The 14,119-nt window shown below is 42.8% G+C and overlaps 1 protein-coding gene and 1 long non-coding RNA gene across 5 annotated transcripts in view; one reads left to right on the top strand and one right to left on the bottom strand.

The window, feature by feature from the left end:
- The window catches only part of CTDSPL (CTD small phosphatase like), an 83,952-nt gene extending 79,316 nt beyond the window's left edge, over positions 1 to 4,636 (bottom strand). For 2 of the 4 annotated variants that reach the window (XM_005150018.4, XM_005150019.4), the window contains exon 1: positions 4,195 to 4,634. In XM_005150018.4, coding sequence (XP_005150075.1) covers positions 4,195 to 4,270 — 76 coding nt within the window. In that variant the 5' untranslated portion in view covers positions 4,271 to 4,634. Of the gene's footprint in view, positions 1 to 4,194 lie in introns of all 4 variants that reach the window. The other 2 variants (XM_013129290.3, XM_031049759.2) reach the window with 2 other exon arrangements.
- A 732-nt stretch (positions 4,637 to 5,368) lies between these two features.
- LOC117437089 (uncharacterized) lies at positions 5,369 to 7,780 on the top strand. Its single transcript, XR_004550364.1, has 2 exons — positions 5,369 to 5,493; positions 5,605 to 7,780. It is a non-coding gene; the product is annotated as an uncharacterized lncRNA (long non-coding RNA).
- Positions 7,781 to 14,119: the final 6,339 nt, after the last annotated feature.

Here is a 14,119-nt window from a genome sequence, read left to right as displayed (position 1 = left end):
TAATTGAAAATTGATGCTCAGCTGGCAGACAAATGTTATGGAAGTCAGAAGAGATGTATCTGAAGATACAAAACACAACACCACAGCGTGAAGGTAGTACGTGAAGAAGGGCTGGACTATTATTATGCTACTACTTAACCTGGCTCATGGAAACAGACAGGAATTTGCATTATTTGATTAGGATCAAATTAAACCATGCAGGTAAAAAGGGAAACTCACTTTTTTGGACTGAATGCCTATTGCCCATCCACAGTCACACCCTCTGCATTACACTCAGTGCAAGGACTTGCCAGCATTGCACAGTTTTCTAGGTTTAACTGCATGAATTTTACATTAGAGGTCACTGTTCAATTAACTAGTAAGTAGGAATACGTTCCTTATAAACAGTTGATTTTATCTGTAGAGTTTACTATACAGAGATTCAGATATTCAGTTTTAATTTGCAGTTTTTATGTTTCTTCTTAGCTGCTCATGTTTATCGCAGATATAACAAACCCCTTTTGACATACTTAAGCCTCCATTTTAATTTCAAGTTACAACTCTTGTTTATTTCCAGATTTCCATTATACCCAGGGTCTTGTTAATTTCCACAATTTCCAAAAGTGCCAAATGACCAGAACAAAGTATTTCTGCAAAAGAATTACTATTTTTCTTACTTATAAAAATAACATGGACTTAAATTCTCCATTTAGTGCTCAAAATATTTGAAATCACCTATGTATCCCTTCCAACTGGGAGAATATCTGCTTCTATTTGCCAGAACTGATTTAATGACACAGACAGGGACCAAATCCTCCAGAAGCATGAACACCACAGGCATTTCAGAACAAACATTACTGAACAAACGTTAAAATAATAATAAAATATGACTGAGGCAACTTTCCACATTCAGCTTTCATTTTGACAACTAAATACAGTGCACCACCATGTGGCAACTTATTAGGGAATGGTTCATGTACCAAGTCAGTTTTTTTCCACCTTTGAAATTTTTTAGCATTGGTTTAAAAAAAAGATAACAATTCCATATTAGCATTAACAGGTTCCTCTTCAACAAGCTGTCACAGCTACACTCATATCAAACCTAATCTTAATACATTTGGATTAGCAAGAAAATATTTTGTCATTTTTATCTGCTTTACAAGAAAACAAAAAACAAACCCAAACCTACAAGCACTCCACGACCAGAGAACTGCTCTTCTTTTTGCCATTAGTCCTCCCTTGCAGAAGGGAAACTGGGCATTAAACATACTGCACACTGAGCTCCTTTTAAAAGTAAACACATTTGGAAAAAAAAAAAAAAAAAGAGAAAAATAAGCTAAATGCTGGACTCACAGCTGACTAAAAGCTTCAAAACATCTTGGGGAAAAAGAAAATAAAAATCAAACACTTCAAGGTATAAACATGTATTATTTAGCAGCTGTTTAACTACTGTAAAACTGTTTCTCTCCATGCTAACAAGAAGAAAAAAATACTTTTTTCCATGAAAAACACTAACAGAAGAAGGTCCTAAACCCCCTAAGAAAACTCTGCCTCCTGAAGCTACAACAGGCCACTTAGTGCCCTGGTACGCATTTTGGCAGCCAAACGTTTAACTCAGAGGAAAAAGGAGGTTTTCATTAAACTGGACAGTCTGCCTACACAGTACAGTGCTGTTGCAATTCACTGTATTACAAAATTTCTGAAGATAGGCTCAAGTGATCCTTGTACTCATTAAATAAAGAGTTAGTTCATTATACCTTAACATATTGGTTAGCCATTTGTACCAACACATTCAGTTCAACCTGAATGAGCCGTGAAGACTCTCACTTGAAACATCACTCTCCCACTAGGAACCTATCTGTATTCCTCATCTTAGCTTTGGGCTCTCTCAGAGCTCACCAACCTCAAGGCTTTGCTGAAACTGTTAAGAAATCTAACAGAAAATTGAGTGACACGATATGCAACCACGCAAGGAAGGCAGGTAGCGCAACGGGTTTTCACAAGCTCCGTACCTCGAGCAGTGGGAAAACCTGTCGTGGAAGAGGCAGGAGCAAGCAGCACTCTCCTTCCAGCGCCCAGAACAGACAGACCTGCAGTCCTCTCTGCAAAAGTTGCTCTGGCGTGGTTTGTGTTTCACCACAGAGCACATAGTCAATCCAAAGCATGTACTTTAACCACATTTTAAAAAAACAGAAAAAAACACAAGGAAAGAAAAACATTAATCCACCTCCTGCATTACAATTGTCCTGAAGTTTTCTCATCTCAAACTCGTTACCCTCCTTTGACTCAGCCCACCCTTGCAAACACACAGCCCCTGCTACACAATTAAGATCATGATGATTCTCTGCCAAAGACAAACCAACAGCAAGAATACAATGCATATTATGCAAGTTACTGCATAGTTATGCAAGTTATATGCATATTTTCGCTATGCAGCGTAGCTCACCACGCTAAGGACTCTGAAGACACTTGTTTGATGTGGATGCTTACTCTTATTTTGAGCTCTGAGATTTTCCTCTACTTGTCTCAACTGGCCTTTTTACACTAAAATTTCAACCAGCTACTAACAATATTAATGAAGCTCTTCCATTCCACATAGCCCGTTAAGACCACAACAATATCTGAGAACAGTGTCACGTCTACTCCAAACTGGGTTGTAGGAGACATTGCAGGAAAAGCATCAGCACCTTATTTACTGTAGATCCCCTGTGTTCAGTACTGCTAAAACAGAGGAAAGCATCAGAAATCTTGAGGCAAATAAGGCCTTGCCATGGAACTGTCACTTTACAAGTGATATGAATTGAAGAGTTATGAGAACACTCCTACACTGAAAAAAAATATTATTTTTTGGTTCAAACACACCCCAACCTGATGGCTTTTTTATTTTTTAAAACTACCTCCATGCTACTTCTGCAGTCAATACTGGTGAGACCAGAGGAGGGAAACATCCCATACAACCTTTCATTCAAAAGTCACAGGAGCAACTTCTCCAATGTCAGAGGCCCCCTCGCTGTTTGTAAGACAAGAGATACAAAACCAGAAGCCTTCTGTATTCTGAAAGTATCAGTTTTGTGGGGAGATAGATCAATCTACCATTTTCAGAAGACCACTGGGAGGTCTATTACCACACCTACTAGGGACCTACAATACCACACTACTTCTCATTTCCATCCTTCCTCCCTGCTTCACCAGCAGTGCCTGTAATAAAGCATAAACTTGACATCCAAATAACTTCCAAAATCTCTCCCACAACTCCCCATAACTTGAACCCTGCTGCTTACCTGTACCTTCCTCATTGCCTGCTGCAAGGACACAACCACTCACAGCCCAAGGACCCCTCCAAGCTTCCAAGAGGAAACAAGGTTAAGTGCAATCAAGTTCTAGACTCTGAAGAGAAGCAGCTCCTTTGGTCAGACTAGATTCATCTTATTTTGGAGTAAAACACAACCCAAGTATGATGCCTTACACAAGCAACGGCTACTTATCTGCAGATTAAATACAGCCAGCTTTTAGAAGTAGCTTGTTTCTTTCCAAGAGCCTTTCACAAATATCCTCCAACAACAAACCTGAAAGCTACAGATTCTTCAATGTGAAGCAGGGAGAAATACAGGAAAGCAGAGACAAGAAACAGGAAACACCCTTTTTCCAAGAAATTCGGGGGGGGGGGGGGGGGGAGGGAGGAGGGGAGATGAGGAGGCAGGGAGAGAAGAGGAAGGAAGGAGGAATTACAATCTTTACAGCTGAGATTTCAAGACCTTCCAACACATCCAGCACAGGTATCCTTTCCCTGAAGCAGAGCACTAGCTGCAAAGCAACCACCTTATAAAGTTACCTTGCTGACCCTCAAGGTGCGGGAGTATTTCATTTAAGCAACAACTGCAGATCACATTCCATATTTAAACACTGTAACAAGTTCCCAGCTGTATGGAAGCAAACAGCTTCAGAAACCTCCATGCAAATACCTTCATCCCACAAGAAAAAAAAAACAACAAGCCAAACCTAACAAGCCCTCCTCTATTCCCAGCAGCCTAGAGAGGATTATATGGTCACTGAAGAATGCAAGTTGTTACTACGCGGATTTTTAAGCTGCGATTTCCAAAAAAAAACAAAAAAAGGGGGAAAAAAAACTAAAGAAAAAAAAAAACAGAAACACAAAAAGAGCACAAGTAAACCAGAAACCAGCAAACACATAGAGAAAGAGAGAAAGCGGCTCACCTTTATCCTGAGTGCAGGACAGGATCTCCTCCTCTTTGGGGTTAGTCACCTGGGTGATAATGGACGGGTTGTCCATGGAAACAGAGTGAGATTCCACCTGGCTATTTCCCTCCCAGAGGCAGGCTCGTGTGTGTAGGGGGGGTTGTTTGTTTGTTCAAAAACCAATACGCAGATTTGGATTTAAAAACGAAAAACAAAAAACCCAACTCCTCCAGGAGCGAAGCCAAGCGGGAAGGGGGAGGGTTGAAGGGGGGGAGCACCGCGCACAGGGGCCCCTCCGGTAACGCAGCCCCCGCCGCTCCTCCAGGCGCCAATTCTTCACGGAGGAGGGGGGCGGCAAATCAACCCCCCCTTCAGAAGGAAACACCGATTAATCCAATTCTCCCTTCCGGGCAGCGATCCCTCCAAGCCCCCGCCGCCGCCTCCCGAGGCGGGTAAGTGCCCCCGGCCCGCCGCGCCGCGCCTCCCCCCGCGGCGAGCCCCCGCCTCAGGCCGCCCCCCGCATCCACCTGAGTCGCCCCGCGGGGCCTCCCCCGAGCGCGTCCCCTGGCACAGCCCCCGATCCCTACATACCCCCCTCCGCCACCGCCCTCCTCCGCGCTTATCTCATCCCCTAGTCCCCCGGCCCCCCTCCCACCTCCCCCCCACCCCCTTCCCGCGGGCAGCGCTGCGGGTTCGGCGGAGTGATGCCGGGCTACCCCCCCTCCTCCTTCTCCTCCTCTTCCTCCTCCCCCCTCCCTTTCCCGGTCACGGGCCGCCGCCGTGCGCCGGCGAGGAGGGAAGCGCGGTGCGAGGGGAGGAAGGGAGGGGAAAGGGGCCGAGCCGGGCCGCGCTCCCCGCGCTGCGCCACAACCCGCCGCCGCCGTCCGCGCCGCCGCCGCGCTCCGAGCCTGTCAGCCCGCCCGGCGCGGCCCGCGCCCCGCCCCGCCCCGCCCCCGCGCCGCGGGACGCTCCAACATGGAGGCGTGGAGCGGGCAGCGCCCGGGACCCGCGGCGCGGTAAACAAGGGGGCGGGGTCACTGTGGGGGGCGGGGCTACAGCGGGGCGGGGCTACGAGGGTAGTGTTGGTATTGCGTACAGAGGGCGAGGAGGGGGCGTGGCCACTGAAGGGGGCGTGGCCAGCGGGCACTTGAGAGGCCCTCGGGGGTGTGGGGCTTCGGGAGGTGGGAAGGGATTGAGGTGATGTGTTTGGTGTTGGGGGCTGTCGTGTAGCGGTGCTGGGTCGGGTGAGCCGGTTTGCCTCAGGACCGGGTATAAACTGGGGAGATGTGGCTGCTGAGGAGCAAGATGTTTTTACAGGTGGCTATGAAGTGTTTTTCAGTAGCAAGCGTGTAGTTAGGCAGTACCGAGGGCAGTCTTGGCAGCCTCTCCCGGAGCAAATAGACTGTTGTGTTTTCTTTTTTTTCCTAGAGCATCTTAAAAAGCATGTCTGACTCTCCAGGAATTCCCGATGCTGCTGTTCGCTGGTGCCTGAGGAAACAAGCTGCAGTGTGCATGCCCCGCTCCTCCCATCCTCCTCAAGTAGCTGCTCTCTAGCCTGGGTGTTGGGCACGAGTGGGGAAGGTAGGTGGGGGAGCAAACCCAGAACAACAGCTCTTCTATGGGGCTGTCAGCGTGTAAAATCAAGAGGAAATCTTTAAGAAAGCATGGTAATGTGTTTGATGTGAATAAGGAATTACAGCCTCCTTTCTCTCCTAGGAAAATGAAAATCTGATGTATGTGGAGGTTTCTATTGCGTCCTTGCTACAAAAGGGCAGGTATTTTAAATTGCATTAACTAATAGGAAAATCCTCTTGTAGCTGGTGTGTGACATGAATTGCAGTAATTCAATTAGTTACAATTATGTCTTTTTTTTTCTTATTCTTTTTTTTCTTTCTAAAAGAGAAAGCCGTTGCCTATGTGCCTCTGAAATACAGGTATGTGGTTCTGGTCAGTTTTACTTAACAGCAGCAAAGCCATGGCATTTCAACTGTCAAGCTAGGTTGTGGAAATGACTACTGTGCTTAATTCCAGTGGCAGCAAGCAGCTGTTTTTCTTGTTCCACCATAAAAGGAGACTGGGCCCAGCCTCGAGGAATTTCTCACCTGCAGTAGTTCCACATCTAGTTTGTGGGGAAAGTTACTTAAAGCTCTGGGGCCTTTTTTCACTCCCAGTGTATTCTTATAGTCAACACACTCAAACATTTTGCTACGAGTCTCCAAATCACTGCATTTGTTCCATGTAGAAAAACCCTTTCTAAATCTGTCTGTATTTTCTCTCCCAAAACTAACACTCCCTAAGCAGCAATGCATGCAGAGATACCAGTATTGCAGGTTTCTGGGACTTGTATTTTAGGTTTGCCCGTCCTGCTCTTATGACAAACACTTGCACAGGGAATGAGTGCAATGCCACTGCTTGCATTGCATCTAATTGTGCAAGTTTCAACCTGCTGTTTTTGCTTCTCAAGACAGGAGTCTTGCAGTTGCAAACAGTCCCTTACAGGTTAGATCGGGCACTGATGAATAGAAGTTAGTACATGTTGGCTGATGGAATTAGTCCTGCTACCTGTAAGGGTTGTGAGCTCCTGCTTCTAAGCTATTATGATGCTTTATCACACTGCTAGTTATGTTGTAATCCAGCAAGTGTTTGATCTTTTACCTGCCCAGGCACTTCAGGCATTTTTAATTATCTGAGGGTTAATTTGTATGGAAGCTCTTGCTGAAACAATAAATTCATACCTCTGTTATTATTTGGTATGAGTTTCTGTATCAATATTTATATTTGGATAAAGCCAGAGTAGTTTCCTACTAGCATTAAGACAAAAGGGTTGCTTCAGAGCAAGTTCAGGAGTCATCCAGCACCAAAAGCGTTTTCCCTTTGCAGGTAAAAGGCAATTATTATAACATGGTAGGAGAACACATGCTCTGGTGACTTTTCTATGCAGGGTTTAGGAGTTACAAATGTCTCATGAAAAGCACATTTTGTAAGGCTTGACAAATAGTGTTCACCTTGAGCCAATGTGTTATGTATGTTTTAAATGTTGGTAATAATGTTTTTGCAACTTGCATTGTAGAACTTCAGTTCAACAGCTAGCTGTTTATTCATCTTGCTAATGAATTTAGTGCTTCAGTTTACAGGAGGAACTGCTATTTATGGCAATACATAAAGTAGAAGAAGGGTAAGAGGACATACCAGGAGATGATCTCTCTCCCTGTGTTTTTCCCTTTACTACTGTCATCCAGGCTTCCCCACCCCTCCAGTGTAAAGTGGAAAACAGAAAAGGAGGAGACTGATAGCACACTAGGAGACATAGAAAGTCCATGCTCTTGCAGGGCAGTGGGAAGGAGGGCGGAAGTTTAGGAAGCTTGGCTGTACTTGCACTGGCAGCACTGCCGTAAGATGGGAAACAAGTCTCTCCTGAGAATGCAGTCCAGATTCTCCCACCCTCCTCACTCACATTCCTGCACTAGTTATGAGGTAGTTGTAACAGAATTGAGAGCAATCCATGTTATTTCATTTCTGCTTTTACTTTAGAAGCACTCTGAAGTGTGTATAGTATCTTCTGTCTGTGTTTCTTTATATGATAAATAAACTAAATCCTAAATAATCCTATGGAGCAAGTGAATGTTTTCATTTCCATGTTACAGATAGGAGGTTGAGGCACAGACAAAACAATACTTTGCAGGAAATTGCAGTACAAGCTAGTAGGAGACCCAGATTTTCATCATGGCTCGTAACATTTGTCCTTGCCACCACGTGTTCCCCTTTCAATGCCATAGGATGTTTTCTAATGGGGGGGAAAATGTTTTTTTAGAAGAGCTGTTCTACATTAAAAAGAAACATTTATTTTTACTGGTATCAGCTCAGTGAAGTCTTGACCCTCAGCCCATGATGTGAGTTTTATCTGTGACTTTAATGGAAAAACAATCAAGGTCTCATGATACTGCATCCTAAAGGAAAATACTGCAGTTTGTATCAATAAAATGTCTCATAGTTAGTATAAGCCACTTATTCTTGCAATAAATGGTTTATTAGATTGATTAAATGTCTTTGCTTCAGCTGTTAACCAGGTTTGGCAGCTGTTTATTGCTTTGTATACTTAGAAGTAATGGAGATTATTCGTTAATTATCTCATTGCAGTTCATTCATTGTTTGCTAAATAGTGCCATTACAATGGTAAATTGCAGCAGTAAAATAGTGTCAATACAAAGTTATGGAGCTCCCAATTTATGATGCATTCATAAAGTTAACACAATCTACTTAAAATATAGCAGTGATTCCAATGCAGTGACCTATTTGGTATGGTATAAGAGATTTTGATGAGAAAACTGCAGAGCATTAAGTGTGCTGAGACTCTGCTTTGACCAAAGTAAAACATAGCAGTTACAGTATATGCGCACATCAGAATTTATTAAACTTATTTGTGCTTACTTGATCACTTTCTGTTTCACCAAGTGCTGTGAAAGATGTTATGCCTTTGAATAGGATGTATTTATTTCTTTTTGTCTGTGCAAAAAGAAATGAGAAAACTCATTTAGAGGTTACTGTTGTCATTTCACAGAAGGATAAAAGAGTACCAAATCAATCAGAGGAAAATGGCTGCTTTTAGTATTATCTTCAAATCTGGCAGCAATTCATAAAGTAGCAGTTGCATAAAAAATTCTGTTCTAAGTCCCTTTGTCAGTCAACTGTAACTATACCTAACTTGAACATTATGAGTTGTCTGTTTCAGGCTGAGTTGTTTGGGCGCAATTGGTATTGCTGTCAAGCCCAGAAAGATTCATGAAACCCTCTTTCAAAAACTGTAACATAAATTATCTCCCCTCTTGGTCCCAAATAAAAGGATTTTTTGGGAAAAAGTACACTGCAAATTTTGTGTTCTTGGGTTTGTTGCTTGTTGCTGGTTGGTTGTTTCTTAATTCTCCTTGACTTTTCACTGTGCATATGATGGCAGAAAATGTGGGTCCTTAGCTTAGGTTAAATAAATGCCAAAGGTAAGGTATGTGGGTTTGTTTTTTTTTCCTCATATTAACAGTTTATGTTTGACCCCAAATTCCTGTAGACTCCTAATCTGGAAAGTTTAATTAAGGAACCCAACTAAGATAGATGAGCTTGCAATGTGCCGGATGCTAGACACCCACATGAGAAACAATGCCTAAAAAGTGCTCAACACAGTTTGAAGTGAACATATAATTAAAATACCTGTCTGTAATTTTGGTGCTGAGTTGAATTCAGCTGGTGGCCAACAGGTGGAAGGCTCTGTAGAGCTCATCACCTTGTGACCTACAAGTCCTCCATAATTGCAAATTATACACCTTTGCAAGAGAGCTTGCAACCAACCAAATTACGTTGCAGCCTTCTCAAAGACTGTCCAAGTCTCCCACCCACTGGGTGTGCTTGTTTTGTCTTCTGCTTCATGCAGTCAAGTTTAAATAGTATCTACTGCTCTAAGGTGCTTATCAAGATCTCAGAGCTGGGCAGTGAACTGCTACCAGATTTGAGCTAGCAGAGGCATTTTCAAGAAAGCTCCCACTTGGTCACAACCAGCTGACTGAAGGCAACTGTTTCAATTCTTCAGGCTAAATAATTGTGCGTACACCAGATTATGCCTTACTCTGATCCTTTTAAGCTAAGGAAGCAATGCCACAGGGCCAGAAACAACCATTTAGGAGACAACAGCAACCTCAAGGCTATCTGCAGCCTTAGACCGTATCCAATGGTAGAACTTCTTGCTGTTGGTCAGAAATGAGAGATGGGAATTCTGTGTCAAGGGACCACAGTGGAGACATGACAGCAGTAGCAGGACTTCACTTTTGATTGTATTTCTGTTTCACTTGAGCATAGCAGTAGAATAAGATAAAACTTGGCCTTGCCCTTATAAAGTTGCCCATTGTGAGCACTCTGTTCTCCAGCATCCTGCTGTAGCATTCCTACCAATATGTCTGTAGGGGCTTGGTTTCCATTTCAATTTTACTGGTTGTCAGATAGTTTATCTGTGAAATAGATATAATAACAGCTAATCTTGTGTTATGGTTCCATGGCTGTTTATAACTCCTATTAATAGCAACTGTGGAAAGCCTGGGAGTAGATTTTATAAGGCAGTAGGGTAACCAGTTACTGCACATTCCCTTCAGGCTACATAGCATCAAGTGTAGCAGCTTGTCCTTTCCCGGCTAGGTCATGATCATCTTAACTCTGGAATTCACTGTCTTTTGGGGATTTGATTTTGCATTCTTGGTATTCTGAGACATAATTGGTAAGGAATTGATTCTGTCCTATGATTTATACTGCAAATGTCCTAACAGATTTCCAAGAAGAGGTTCCATAACTAAGCTCTACCTCATGCACCTGCCTAGGTGGGTATCTTCACACCTACAAAAGTGATCTGCTGAGTTGGCTGGACTTCCGCTGAGGGTAATAGGATAGGTACACGATGTTTCAATAACTCTTACAGGTTCATGCATTTTAATGCTTCTAACTGCTCTGAATTATCATTTCAAGTGCTGGTACTCAAAAGTGGGTGGTTTATCCCCCAAATGTGGGAAATACCAGCATAATACCTTATTCAGTGAGGCATTGACCACACAACCATTGTGACATACAAAACTTGTCTTTTTGAGACAAGACACCATTCTTACTGACAGATACGAGATGAGATTGTGAAATTGGTAAGAGCGACAGTAGATGCATGCCATGTTAGTGATGCAGTTATGCTTTCCCATTAAGCACAGTAACCATGGGAAGGTATTTTTTTACCAATTTTTGGGGAACCAGCTGATGAGCTGTGAGAAAGTCCTGGCTTTGCGGATGATCAGATGGGATAAGAAAGGCATGACAAAGGCCTGAAACAGCTCTCAGCAAGGACTTCAGGTCATCTTGGCACACTGAAGTGGTAAAGAGTCACTACTGAAATCATTAGTATGAGCTATGAAATAAAGCAATAGTATGAATAAAGGTAGTAGAATTTAGCCTAATTGAGAAACAGAAACGTAAGGAACACGAAATTGCATTTGTAAGTGCAGTGTCCTGACATCTGAGTCAACTGATAGTCACGCTAAGTAGCCATCTAATTTTTTTTAAAAAAAAAGACTTCTCAGAAAAAAAAACTGCTGACTGTTAGGAAAATAAAGTCAAAATGATTAAGAATTGCAATGATAAATTCTAGTCAGTGACTAATTTTATGCCGTTCATTTCAGATCGCATAAATGGTAACTTAGCTTTTGGCCTCATGCCTAGAAGTGCACCTGAAAACACATCATTGCATCATCATTGAGAGTCTACTGGTCTTCCTTTTTAATTATGAGCTGGCTTTGGAAAGTGAAGTGCTTTGATTGGTTGAGGCTGATACTAGACCTAACTAGCAGTGATGAAAACCACAAACTCTCTTTGAAGTCTTTGGAGCTATGCCTACTTGCCACTCTGACCACTTGTTTGATTGAAATTTTCTTCACATGGCTCTTAGTGGAATATGAGAGCATCAAGAATGTGAAAGAGCATTTCTCATGTGGTGGTGTGGTCCATGTGGCTGGAATTAGACAAATCGAAGTGGGTAGGCATGAGTGAGGAAAAGTGAGGAGAGAGTATCTGCAGATGTAATGAAAGGGAGCCTTAGGCATGTATGAATTCCATACACAAACTATGAGGGGGAAGGGTAGATGGAGGAAGTGGTAAGGCAGAGGGAAGGAAAATGAACCACAGAAAGGGTAGGGAATAAGAAGTCCTTAAAGCAAAGTTTCTAAAAACTCTTAGCCTTGCAATCCTAGTATCTTTCCCTTGGAGAACTTCCTAGCAGGGCATTTCAAATGTGGGGTGATCTTCAGCACCTGGTTGCTGGAGAGCTGCAAAGAAACTTGATGGCATTTGTTGGGTAAAGGAAGAAATAATTTAAATGAATTCTGTGACTGTTTGGGAATAGTATTTTTCTCCAATTGCTCCTTCTGCCTGTGTCTGTCTTCATCTGTGTAATGAAAAGGAGTCCAGTGGACACCAAGAGCTCCATATAACTTTGCTTCCTGAATATGCAAAGCTATTGGAGTGCTGCTGCTTGACTAGTTCCTAGCAACTCCCAAAGCAGGAGACACTGGCAATCCACAAATTGTTTGGGGTAATATCCTATACTTTTCACTGTAGATTCTGTATTCCAGTAAAAGGGCCATGTAACAGGTTGTTTGATAAATATCTACAAGTAACAGAATGATATAAACATCTGGAAGATGCACTTGTATAGTACAACCAGGATGAAATCAAGGTTAATAAAAAAATTTGATGATGATACGAAGGTAATAATTTTTTCAAAATTATTCTCATTGTGCTGGATTCTGTACAAAAATCAGTAGGAAGTGACCCAAAGCCTAAAGATTTACAGTTGAAGTGTAAAAGGAAATATAATTTCATGTGGGAAACCAAAAGATTGAAAGAGTAGGAAAATGCCAGATTGTGTGAGGCTTTGAATAACCTGGTCTAGTGGAAAGTGTCCCTGCCCATAGCAGGGGGCTTGGAGCTAGACAAGCTTTAAGGTCCCTTCCAAACCAAACCAATCTAGGATAAGACTAATTCAACTGAGATTACATAGGCAGTTACAGTGGCAGCATTGGGACTACCCAGTCTGCTACTTGTCCAGTCTGAGATTAAAACTCTCCTTTAAGATCTTGATAATCAACCCAGTAAAGACACAGGAAGGAATGTAGTGTGATAAGCTGTGTACTACTCCTGGAAGACAGGCAAAGTCCATAACTCCAGGTCATCTCAGCCAGCCACTGTAAACAGAAGCACTGACTGGCCCAGTGGGATGCAGGAACTCAGCCCCATGAGCAGACACAAAGGACTTGCAGAGTGTGTACTATTGCCTCATAAAACTGCAATCGTTTGTTAAAAAAATGTAAAGCTGTCACTGATGCTGGGTCAGTGGGAAGCCTCTGCTTGTTTACTTTTGGAGCTGCCATCCCTGCTGAACCATGATTCTCCTGTGAGCCATTCCCTGCTTGAAGCTTGTCCCAAGCCACCAACTTAATGAGTGCCTTTGCTGTCGTTTACAGCTAGCAAGGACGTAGCTGTAAATGGAAGCACATAGATTGTAGCTCTATTAGCTGAAAATGTGTAGGCAGGTCTGCCACAGCAACAGACTTCACATAGTTGCAAAATGTTGAATGCTCTGGAGACTGATATGCCATGTTAATTCAATTAATTGATTCTTCAGCTTGGTTGAAAGATCAGCCTGTGAAGTACAAATATTTCAAGCCAAACAATTTTTTTCTTGTCTGTCATGGATAAAGTGTTCTGCATGTGATTGACTATCAAATGTTCAGCTACAACACGTATATCTTGATGTTCTCAGGTGTTTTTCTCCAAGCTTCTCTTGACAGCAATTCCTTTCTCTTTCCCTTAATAAAATAAATGAATGAAACATTTTCCTCACATGCTTGCATTAGCTTCAGGTGTGGAGATCTATATGACTGGGTAAAAGTCATACTGGCTGTCCTGATTTTGGCTGGAATACAGTTAATTTTCTTCCTAGCAGCTGGTGCAGTGCTGTGTTTTGGCTTTAGCCTGAAAATAATGCTGATAGCACACTGATGTTTTAGTTGTTGCTAAGTAGCACTTTCCCTGATCAAGGACATTTCAGTCTCTCATGCCCTGCCAGTGAGGAGTAGCACAAGAAGCCAGGAGGAAGCAGAGACAGGACACCTGACCCAAACTAGCCAAAGGGGTATTCCATACCACCACACATCATGTCCAGTATATAAACTGAGGGGAGTTACCTGGAGGAGACTGATCACTGCTCAGGTTGGGCTGAGTATCTGTCAGCAGGTGGTGAGCAATTTTTGCATCACTTGTGTTTATTATTTAGGGGGTTTTTGTTTCTCTTTCCCCTTCGGTTTTATATTCTCTCTGCTTGTTATTTCCCTTAGTAGTAGTATATTGTACTTTAGTTATTAAACTGTTCTTA

This window comes from Melopsittacus undulatus, chromosome 1 (assembly GCF_012275295.1).
Source record: "Melopsittacus undulatus isolate bMelUnd1 chromosome 1, bMelUnd1.mat.Z, whole genome shotgun sequence".
Taxonomy (NCBI): domain Eukaryota; kingdom Metazoa; phylum Chordata; class Aves; order Psittaciformes; family Psittaculidae; genus Melopsittacus; species Melopsittacus undulatus.
This window is presented reverse-complemented; position numbering and strand designations above follow the sequence as displayed.